Source organism: Drosophila elegans, unplaced genomic scaffold, assembly GCF_018152505.1.
Source record: "Drosophila elegans isolate 14027-0461.03 unplaced genomic scaffold, ASM1815250v1 contig_183, whole genome shotgun sequence".
Classification (NCBI taxonomy): Eukaryota; Metazoa; Arthropoda; class Insecta; order Diptera; family Drosophilidae; genus Drosophila; species Drosophila elegans.
The window spans coordinates 10,507,362-10,519,342 of NW_024545550.1; the positions used below are offsets into that span (position 1 = coordinate 10,507,362).

Below are 11,981 nucleotides of genomic sequence, written 5' to 3' on the forward strand. Positions count from 1 at the left end.
AATAAGAGCTTAAACTCTAACTTAAGACCCTACACTTGCAATACGAAATCTAGAACATAGCTGTAGAGAGGAGATAAATATTAAAAATAAGGGAAATAAATTAATATTGATGACAATTAAACAGTTTTTTAGTACACCCAAATAAATTGTCACGAATTTTTAATTTTTGGGCATGAAAAATTTCTCACTAAGGTTAGTAATATATTAATACCACGAAACTAAAAAAAAACATATGTTTTAAACTCTTCGGCATAGAAATGAAACTAAAAGTTAATACTATGTAGTTTATTTTAAAAACACTCTTATTAGACCTAAGCTTTCAGTTTTATTTATTTTTCTCTGTGTGCTAGAAAATTTGGGGTAATGTTTATTTCCAACAGATCGTTTTACATATTTAAAGGGAAATTATTTTTTGAATTATTTAAATTATAGTTTTGTAAAATAATATCAAAGACAAAAAAATAAACAAATTGGGATCGAAAAATTCATTTAAAAATATGAAAATAATACAATATTTATTTTAGCTAGTATTGTCTTGTTTATTAGATTTATTTTAAACCCAAATGTACAAAACTCCAATCCATGCCTAGATTTTTAAGTTAAATAAATATATGCTCTTATTTAATTTATTTTTTTTTTTTTTGAGTGCCCTTCAGGTGTGGCAAAGCCAAGCACAAAGGGTGAAACTTTCTTGGAAATCGAATTTGCAGTTCCCGAGCATTGTAGATTCCCCTGCAAATATTGTCGTCGAATCAGCGGGCTTACACAACTTCGACTTCAAGTTGGGGATACAAGCTGAAATTACAGTTGGGTTTCCGCCCGCCAACCGTAATACAAACTTTTCGTGTTACGCAATATATGAGAATTTTCAGCAAAAATATTTGTCACTTGACTGGGACACAAGCTGGTAAAGTTTGTGCCGCCCCGACGAAGAATAATCGGGTTTTTTGGGAAGGGGGATGCCAACGCGTGGAGTGGGTCTGGGATCTGGGATCTGGCGGTGTCAGCCATTGGTTATTTAATCGCTACGCTCATAAATAATGAAAATCTTGAAGACAGCTTAACCCTATTAGGACGTTTCAGGCGTTGGCAGTTTTCAGCTATAATTTGCCTAGGGCACAATGAGCCGAGGGCACTGCGAGTCGAGGAGGAAGCCGTGCCCGGCTCCCCGGCTCATTAAAAAGTCAGAGGCTGTCATCGGGGCGTATACGCAACCGCATTAGGCAGCACTCGGCTCCTCAGCCAGACAACAGTTTCCATTGCAAGTGCTCACGTGTGAATCGCCTCCATGGGCTTAATTATAGTACCGGGTGGGTCTCGAAAGGCGGATTCTTCTTCAGTGGCCTGCCATTCATACGACGAACATTTGTGCGACGGCTAATTAGACTCGCCTGAGAGCTCAAAGGATGCGAGGAGCACGCGGAGGACCTTTCTCCTTTGTGACCGAGCACATACTCAATTAGAGGCGTTGAATGGCACGGGCGTGAATGTCTGCCAGGGGGTAAGTTAATTTTGAAACTTTGACCGAAAAATTCATAATCAGGACTGCCTCTCATAAATCTCTGCAGAGTTCGCAGAGGCTTTGGGCAAATTCCATTATTCATAGTCATAATCAAAAGTGTCACAAAATTGTCTAGACTTTAAGGAGTGCTTTGCGATTTTTCAAATTAGTTTATATATGTACTGGCAAAGGCGTTGTTCATAAATTTCATTTCAATGTTTCTTTGTATAACTAGACTAGGTTAAAAAGGACATTTAAGCATTTGCATTACATTTTAAGTAATTACTTAATTTAATTTACAAATTTTATTAACATAATAATATGTGATCCCTATACAAAGTCTTTATAAACCTGATAAATAAACAATTCCATTATTTATAGTCATATTCACGAGTCTCACAAAAGATTCTAGACATTTAGAAGTCATAAAGGACATTTAAACTATTGCATTGCATAACACATTTAAAACAATAATTAAACCTTATTTACATATTTTATTTAAATAACATAAAATATTTCCATTATTATTTTCAATAAGCATATTGTATAAAAGCAAGACTTTACAAGCCATATAAATAAGCGATTACCCTGCCCAATATAAAGCCAAATAAGTCCATAAAATTTAAGAACTAAACAATCGGAAAACTCCGCTCTTTTGTACCACATAATTAGATCCACTTCATGGCCTTATCCCATATTTAACCAACATGGCAGGCACGCTTGGCTTATCCGAAGTAAACCAGTTAGGACTTCATCATTATTCACAGTTATCGCTCGCAGGCGGCCAACAACGACAAGCTAATGGTGTTGGCCTAGTTGTAAACTCGCCTTGCCGACGGCATATTGTGAAATTGCAAAACAATAAAAACAACGACCACAACGAACTCGGTTTAAGGGTTTAAAGGGAGCAAAACAAAAAATTGAAGCACACATATGGCCAGGCGAAAGCAATTTCTGAGCCCAAAACTGCGATTTAGCCCATTTGGTATGCAAATGCGAGCAGACACATGCACGTACGCACACAAAAGGGACAGGGACACTCTGTATGTGCACGAAAATCGAAAGCAATTTAAGGTTATTTCTTTGTACGTGCATTTCGCATTTGGCGCAAACATTTGCGGCTTTGCTTTGGCCATTTGACTTGCAATCCCCTGTTTTTGTGCAATGCATAAACTTCCCGGAGCCAGGAATACAACTCACCTACGCACTTGGCCCAAAGCCTTGCTGCCCCATTTGTTTGTGTCTGTTGTAGTCTGACCCCAATGCTGTTTGCCTAATCGCTCCCTCACTAATTATTGTTCATGGCCAAAACGACCACCAACAAGTCAGCATGCCCCCAATCAAAAAGAGGGCCTAAGTCCTCCCCCAAAATCTATGGTAATTGAACTGCATCCGGATGGTTGTCTGCCATAATTGTTGGCGGATTCCATTCGATTATGATAAATTATCAGCGAGCATTAGGCCTGGTTTGCTCAATTTGTGGGTCATTTGATATACGTTAGCTACTGTTTGCAAAAACTTAATTGGATTGGCATAAACAAATAAATCATATTGTGTAATTATGAATATTAAAAATAATAAAAAAACGCTTTGATTTTGCTGCTAATTTAATTTTAATCAACGCTTATAAGTTTTAAAAATAATAAAAATGTATACCCTTTTCATTGCAAAAATCTGTCATAGCTTTCCCTGTATAGCTAAGCAGCTAAGATTTATCAATTTTAAAAAATGCCTCCTTTATGTGTCCACGATTTTCCTTTTTCTTTTTTTTAATTTTAGCATCTTTATAATTAGAAGTTTAAGAAACCATAATTTTAGCATTGTTTGAACTTGTAAATGGTTGTTTCATCTCAACATGACATCTTGAGGACATCAAAATCATGACCATAAATTCATGTGTCATTTTTTAAGACCTGTTCGTGATGTTGCTGCTAGTGCTCCCAACAGCAACAGCAACATGAACATCAGCAACATCAACTACATCAGCAACTGCGATAAAACAGCAGCGCAGAGCGTTCTCCTAATTGGATTTTCGGTTTTAAGCAAGCTTGTAATTCCATTTGCACCGCCCGGAGACCCACAAAAAACCAACAGTGTCAGGCCAAGCCATTTAAGTATAATGTTAAGTGCTCCGCCTGTTGTTGGGCGAACAAAAAGGCGGATCCAAAAAAACATGCAACAAAAAAAGAAAAATAAAGCAGGAGGAACAAAGGCGGAAACGACAACATTGACATGAAACACGCAATAAGCAGCATTCCAGCCAAAAACAATGTTTCAGCCGCTGAATTGGCGATTTTTTGCTAGCCCCAAGAAACCCCCACAAAAATTTATTGTATATACTATATATATATATATAGATATATACACAGGTGGACTGTGAACCGCAAAGGGGGCCAAAATAGACAAGAGAGTGTCGGAGGCTTGGACCCGAATTTATATTGCACGGTGGCCACAATATGCTTGTATATATGGCTATTCTCGGGTGACAGCTGGAGGTCGAGTGTTTATTTAGCTACTGCTAAACGTTTAGCAAGTGCCGACTTTGTTGGGCCTTTTAAATATTTCAACGATGCTAGCACCTTTTCGTGTATTTCCTGGCCCTTATCCAACGTGTTTATTGAGGCTCCAATAAAATTCACTGGGTTAATATTTAAATCCTCCTTTGAATGCGATTTCCTTTGCCTGCCAAGCTTGGAGTAAGCAATTAACTAGGTCACACACTTAATCGTATTTCACGAATTTTCAATCCTTTGCCTTATTAAATCATCGCCCTAATCCAGTTAATAATGGGCAGGATTAACTTTAAAACAAGCAAAGTTTTAATGAGTTTTCCAGCAAGGTTTGGCCATATTGCATAATAAGCCTTAATCAGCTTTTGTAACAAGGTTTAATATTAATTAAAGTTCTGTTTGAATTGCTAGGCCAGAGCCCCATCTGCGAATATTGGACTAAAATACATATTTTTCATCGTACTTAACGTTGGTAGACAAATTTGCACAAAATCTACGAATGCAAACAGGAGAGAAACCAATAAGTATTTCTCAACGGGTGACTGTTTGTCCTTCCAGTAGATTTATTTGCTCTAACAACAGGACCATGGAAATGAGAAAAGCACGTTTGGAGGAAAGCCCAAAGTGGACAAAAACTGAGCAATGCGGTAGGAAAACCACAAGACTTTGTTCTGTCGGAAATTGAAAAATGGGCTTAGTCCTTATGGCTGTTGGGTCGCAAGCAAGAAGCAAAAGTAGATGGCCAAAAGTAGATGGCCAAAATGGAATCTTGGCAACCGCAAAAGCTCTCACTCACAAAAACGTTTGGCTTAAAAATTCCATTTAGCGGCTTATTATCGTGGTTGATTTGTCACAATTTGTCGTTACTTTCAAAGGCCCACAAAAGTAGGCAATGGAGTCTGTGACCCAAAAGGTAAACTGTGCGTTTGACATACAAACTTTCGGTTGGCCATTTTGCATGATTTAACTCAAAATGGAGTCACAGCTGACAGAGATGTTGCATGACGATGTCCTGTAGTGAAGGGCCGAGCTTCTGGACTGGGTAATTAAAATGTATATTTACGACAGCAACTTAACATCGTAATTATGACTGCCGGGCGACGACAATGACAAACGCAGGACTCAGCACACTCTGTGCGAGAAAATAAAATTTTGCACGCCATAAATCATCAAGGTTTCCAGAGATTTCAGGGGATAAGTATTTATCTTGAATATTTACTTATAAGTACCTATTTATTTGTTTTTCTTACTGCCCACTTTACAATGTTGAACGTTGGTTCCTAGATACTCTTTTAAATTAAATTAAAGTATAGATTTTATAGAAAGATTACCATGGATTGAAGGCATGTATTTGTTTAATTTTTCTTTCTTTTTCTGAGACATTTGGATTTGATTTTCAAGACACACTTATTTAAACTTAGCCTTCATTTTTTTTTGATGTATATAATTTCTATGCTTTTACCTTTTAAAATTAATTTGCTCTTAAAGTGGTTTATAAAATATTTATTAAATGATTACAGTTACGGATACTTTCAAACTTATTGTAAGCTCAGTAATCACTGAAACAACTTTCTTCTATTCACTTTTATCTACCTTTGCAATCACAAAAAAAAAAACTGATAATTAATAATATTTGATACATTATAACGAATTATTATAACGAATCGAAAAACTGTTTTATGCGAAATGCCTGATCAATACACGAACTACCGGTTCACCCGAGTAGTAATGGTGCTGCTTCGCTGTTCGTGGGCTTTGTTCTATCTGTGGGTAATGATCCATGCTGCTGCCATTCTGCCGGTTCCAGTGGAGCGCTGGACGCCAGGTTTCTGGAGCAGCAAACGGTACTATGTACTAACTTATAAGAGCCTGATCGACTTTAATATCAAGACAGAGCTCTGTATCCATATCCTGGCGAATGTCCTGATGTTCTGTCTGTTTCGCTGCTGCAGCTGCAGTTTCTTAGGACCCCGATATCTGGTCGGTAAAGTGAACAAACCCCATATGAATTATGGCCTATTGGTCTTCAAAGCTCCGTATCTAATTGCCTTTCTTGTCTGCTGGGTGGTCAGCACCGCAATCACGGTACTCGGAGTGAAGCTTGTGGCTAAACAGGATCAGAGTGACTCTACCTATATTCTGTACGGTCAGTTCGCCATTGCCCTGCTGTTCAAGCTCCTGATTTTGGCCAATTTCTATTCGGTCTGTCTGAAGACCTGGGCCTATTTAAAGATATTCGAGGCGGAATCCAATGCAGGTCTGATCACGTACCAAAATTTCGGCGATCACTTGAGTTTACTCTTTCGCGTTTGAGAGAGTTCAATGATATTTTTACCACCTATTGTTATTTTGAGGGAAAATAAAGTTGGCTGATAAAAAATGCTCTTGTTTTATGGGATTTTTCACTTAATTTGGAGTATAGAGTATCCCTAATTCCGCATTTTGCGATCCAAAACATCTTGTTTGTCTATTTATGCTCATTATGTGCGTGTCTGGGTCGGTTTTTGTTTGTTATTTCTGACACAATTACTAAGCACACGTCACGGATTTGCACTTTCGCTAATGGAACTCATCGCCATACACACGCTCGCCAGCACACTGTCATATTTCATAGACCAGCTTTGTTTTTATTTTCCTTCTGTTTTAATACAAATTTGCATTGTTGTGCGAATGTGGGTCAAGAGCGTTGAATCCTCCACACACACACACACGGGGACACTCAAATACAGGGAAAAGTGATACACGTGTGCTGCAGCTTTTGCTTTCGTCCCCACTCAATATTCGCAATAAAAAGGAAAGCGAAGAACAGGTGGAAAGTGCTGGTGGATGTGTGGATGTGTGGCTTATGATTGATTTCATATCCTTTGGGGATTGCCGCTCAATGGAAGCTGAAAATTGGGTTATGAAAATAAGAGACACAGCAAAAAACTAAAAACCTTGAATTGAAAGAAATGTTAAAAAGAACCGAAACGGGCATGCAAATTAAGCAAACTCCAGGGAGAGCGAAAAACGAGCAGCGTGTTAGTCAGTCAATCAGTGGGACGTGACCGATTGCCCCCAAGCCCGGGCACATGCAAATCCAAGTCCCAGGCCAAGGTGTGCAGCCCCGGCCACTGTGCAAACGCCCACCGCCCCCGGAAGTGCATGCCATGCCCACACAGAAGCACTGACATTTTGCCAGAAAGAAAAGCAAACTCAATTTGTATGCCTCGCCAACAGGCAGGACATCAGGACATCAAGCAGATAGCAGATAGGAGTTCGCCGGACGAAGGACGAAAGACGCAGACACAAAAAGCAACATGCATACGGCCTGCTGACAACTTTTCCGACACTGGAGCTTAGATTTTGGACTTATGCGGTCCTGTGACAGGACACGCAGTTTACGTGATCGGCTTTTAACATGTGTTGCATGGCCGGCGACATGTGCAAGTCTCTGCCAAAAAACTTTGCACTTGGAAAAGCTAATACAGAAAATTCGCTAAGGAAAGTGCTAAAGAAACGTGTATTGATTTAAATAAGCTAGTTAAGTGGCAAGAATATGGGGTACCTTTTTATTCTTTCAAAAGTTTTTGTATTTATTTTATAAAGTTAAGTTCGATTATTAAATAACGATTTCACAAATGATAAAACAGGTCAAGTCTTTAATAAAATCTTATAAATGTTTCGATTGCAAAATTTAAACATACACATTATTGCTTATTTCCTTATATAGTTAAATAAAATCAACGACTTTTAAATTTGTTTTTTGTATACAAATAAACTATGGTAAATTTTAAAATATAGCTCTTTTTAGAAAGAGTAAAACTTTAAAGCGCAGATGCAATAAAGCTGTTGCCAAAAACAAAATTTAACTTTCTATAATCTAATTATATGTCTTAAATAAAGACATATTTTTGTTGTGTACATTTTGGTAAGGATCCAAAGCAAATAGAAAACAACTCTAAAAAAAGGAGAACAAATTTTTCCACAGGTAGAAGATTAAAACGTGAAAAGAGTTGGAGACAAATTCTATTTACGGGGCGTACGAGAACTAGTTGATTACTGACCGAGCAGCCGCAACAGCTCAGTTCGGCTCAGCCTGGCTAACTAGTTGCAGCCACATCCTGGCCCGGAAAATGTCACAGCACAGCTATTTGCACGTCTTGCTGATATTTTTAAATATTTTATAAATAAACATAAATGCAGCAGCGGCAAATGGCACGTGCCGTTCGGCCGGGTCACGTTGCTTAGCCGACTTGTGTGCGTAATATTATAAAATAGCACATGCCATAAGTTCTGGGCCAGGACTCTTCCGATGCCAGTCCTCTAGGCCTCGGCCAAATGCTTATCTTGGCCCAACTCCAATTACGCTTAGCGAATTAACACAAACCCACTTTCCCCCTGCCCTCTGGCAATATTTGCATGGCCCAGTGGGCTAACTTGGCCCGCAGGCAAACGCGAAATTTCGTTGCGGAAATTGGCCAAGTTAAATGTATGCACTTTCGTAGCGTAAAAATCTCAACAAAAAAGGAACATTTTTAAATGAGAACTTTCTCTGAATTTGCATAAATGCACAAGTGAGCAATGGGAAAAGATGACAAAAATGGGAAACGACAGCTGCAATAATGTAATCTTGCGGCTGACAACGTAGAAAAAGCGCGTTTTTACAAGGCTATGCATAGTTTAATGGTTTTTTCCTGTGGCCCGAAGTACACGTATTTCCCGAGCATTTTTACACAATTACTGGCTAATTAGAATGAGCTTGTGCTGGGGCAAAAAACTGAGTTAAAGTGGCACGTAGTGAAAGACACGCGTGACTTAACCGCAACCACATGCATCCTGGGCCAGCTGTGAGCTTAATTTGCGGTCAGTCTCCTCCATCCATCCATCCATCTGGTCCGCACTTGGTCTGGGTTATATATGCATCCCGCTGCGTCCAACGTTGCGTATACGTAATGAGATTAGCCGGGAAACGTGGTCAAAAGAAGAAGCGTGTATACTAAACATTCTGAAGAGCGGCGAGGGAATAATTCGCTTCGTGATTTCGATTATTTCCCTTTTTTACAAGCAATCTGGGATCCGTGGAAAATTATGGCCAGTGTTGGGCTATAAAATACGAAGCGGTGGTCAGATAGCGAAAAACTATAACAATAAATTAAAGTAAAAACCACACAAACTCAGTTGAAGCTGGCATAAGGACCCTGGCTAATTGAAAAAAGTTCACAGCAAATTCCGAGAAACAATGTTTGAGTATCATCTAAAGTTTCAATTGGCCAAGAAACACCAGACAAGTTTGGACACTCTTTTATATGTATTTCGGGGCGTTGGCCAAGTGGCCACTTAAGCGCAACTAGAACACTAATTCACACAAACTATCCGTTTCTTTTCGCTTTGCCCGCAGATCTCTGCCATGCTGCATTGAAGATTCAGTCCACTTTCCGTGGTCACTTGGCACGCAAACTGGTCAACAAGGATGCGCCAGAGGACGAGGACATCCAGGAGATAACCAAGAAGGTGGCCGAGGAGTTGGACATAGATTTAACCGATCCCGAGCTTAACAAGGCTGCCACCAAAATCCAGGCCTCGTTCCGCGGCCACAAGACCCGCAAGGACACCAACGCCGAGTAAGGAGTCCACAGCTGCACATGTGGAATTTTGTTGGTCCTGGCTGGTCGAGGCACAGATGAAACTTCAACTAATGCATATGCAAGTGAATAAAAAATTTGGTAAATTGTAAATGTGTAAGAGGCCAACCAAGATGAGGATGGGCACACAATTGTAAACTTTTTAGTGAATATGTTTTAGCCCGAACGGCAAAAAACCCCAAATGATTCTCATAATAATTATATAAACTAAGTCGAAAGCAAGGTTACGTATTATTTGCAAAGCTTTAATAAATTAACAAAGAAGAAATCACATTGTGCGAGAAATGATTCGGAATAAGAAAATATTTACGGAAACATATTTGCGGCTTGTCATATTTTGATTACTAACATTTAGAATCGTAAATTTGCGTTAGTTAATGTTTAATTAAATCTAATTTGGTTTTTGGAAAACTCAATTAATCCCAAGACAGTAACTAAAACCAAACTAAAGTAAACTAAAGTTAAATTTTCAAAGAAAAACCTAATGTTACAAGAAAAGTAAATAAATAAAAGGCACGATGTTCCATAAAGTTTATTGTAGGAAAATGCGAAACCAAACAAAACAAGACAAATGCAAGGAAAATGCTGAACAAATTTTTGGGAAATCATTTCCATTTTGTCTGGCCAATGCCAAAAGTAAAAAATTAATTGTACCTACATGCATACACATGACATGAAGTAAAAACCAAAGAAACTCAATGTTGTTTCAAATTAAGGCAAATTAGGGGTACCCAAGCAACATGATGCAGCTTCGAGACGTCAACTCAACAATTTTTCAGCCCCCGGGCTCTATATAAACTGATAAATCAATGAACATGAAGATAACTAATCTGGTGGCACAATTTTCGTTTTTCTACCAAGTGTATTACATATTTGTCTACTTAACAATTGATCCTCGAGAGGGAAACTGAAATACACATATATATATATATATACCTATACAAAGGCAAAGAAATGTATTAGAGCGAGTTGAATTGGAAAATATTTTTTTTCGGCCACGGCTGAGAAAATTGTTACCATGTGGGCAACCAAAGCCACTAAAGAAATATTTAAAATTCAAATCAATTAACTACAAAGAAGTAATAACAAGCTAATGAAAATAATTGAAATTATATTAGAGATCAAAGTCAAATTCAAATAAATTGCATAAATTATTACATTTAAAAAGCAGATGGGTAAAACCAGTTATATGTGGACAAATGACAAGAAAAAACAAAATATGAAAGCAAACCATATACAAGCCGATGAAACCAAAACAAAGAATGTCCCAACTAAATTTTAATTGAGTAATAAAAATAAATACAATAAAGATGCCAACTCTGATTATTTTAAATGGTTCAATGACAGGTAAGTAATGTCTGCTTTTATTCATTATTGGTAGGTAAAATTATTTCATTGACAGAAAATAAAATTTTGGTTTAATCTTGATCTAAATTTAATATTTTCAAAGCTCTCAGAGGAAAGCACTTAATCTTCATGGCATCCTCACATAATCATAATCATTTGCTGACCAGTTTGGCACTAGTCCTTAACCATTCTCAGCAACTCAACCACTGCACATGGCCAACATTTAACGATTTTTAGTTGCCACCTCAAGAGCTGGAGAACTCCTCCTCCAAAAACAGTGGCTTCCTGCGGCGATGGTGTGCTGCCACTGTAACTGTCAGTCGTCAAGGACATTTTAACGTTTTAAAGGATGGTGGTCCAAAAATACTCGAATCTCTGCTGAATTTTCCCACAACGTAATGGTTGGCATATATGTAAGTATTTTCTTGTGTATTTTACTGATGGGTGGGTCGGAGAAACCACTATATTCAGGTGGCTTGTGGCTCACAATTTTTGAGATTCTCTGGCCCACTGTGCCAACGACTGACATGAACTTCAGTGACAGTTTTAGCACGAGAAATTTTCATGACAATGACGTTGATGTGGCTGACTCTGACAATACTTGACCTAGATGGGCCTGTGTAAATTTTCTAGTGGAGGTAAGTCCCGGGCACTTGAGACGTCAGAGGGCCAGTAAAGGGACTTTCAGCGCATTATCCTTTGCGCCAGTGTTTACGGCTTGCAGGCTTAGTCAAAGGCAGCAAATATCTGAGCGGAAAATGCTCTGTGAAATTTCCCCCCTCCCTCCAAATCCGCAGAGAGTGCATCATCAAAATTTGGCAAGTGTAGGTGTGACTTTCAAATTGAACTTGCCACCAAAAGGACAGCGGATAGCGCGAGAAATTTGCATTCCACAACATGGTGCAGGCATGTCAATTGGGAATTCCCAGTCCTCAGGCGCACCACGTGGCTGTTTTAAAGTGCTCCCGAGCATTCAGTTAACTGCTTTTTCTGTTTGTT

The 11,981-nt window shown here is 38.6% G+C and overlaps 2 protein-coding genes across 5 annotated transcripts in view; both read left to right on the plus strand.

The window, feature by feature from the left end:
• The window catches only part of LOC108144528 (cilia- and flagella-associated protein 91), a 40,638-nt gene extending 29,698 nt beyond the window's left edge, over positions 1–10,940 (plus strand). For all 4 annotated transcript variants that reach the window (XM_017269478.2, XM_017269482.2, XM_017269483.2 and 1 more), the window contains exon 3: positions 9,392–10,940. In XM_017269478.2, coding sequence (XP_017124967.1) covers positions 9,392–9,618 — 227 coding nt within the window. In that variant the 3' untranslated portion in view covers positions 9,619–10,940. The remainder of the gene's footprint in view (positions 1–9,391) is intronic.
• On the plus strand, positions 5,505–7,752 carry LOC108144529. The gene has a single exon (XM_017269484.2). The coding sequence runs from the start codon at positions 5,698–5,700 to the stop codon at positions 6,322–6,324; it is 627 nt and encodes a 208-aa protein (XP_017124973.1). The 5' UTR covers positions 5,505–5,697; the 3' UTR covers positions 6,325–7,752.
• Positions 10,941–11,981: the final 1,041 nt, after the last annotated feature.

Excerpts from the sequence above, each read along its gene's own strand:
- LOC108144529 (XM_017269484.2), top strand. The coding sequence starts at position 5,698 with ATGCCTGATCAATACACGAACTACCGGTTCACCCGAGTAGTAATGGTG.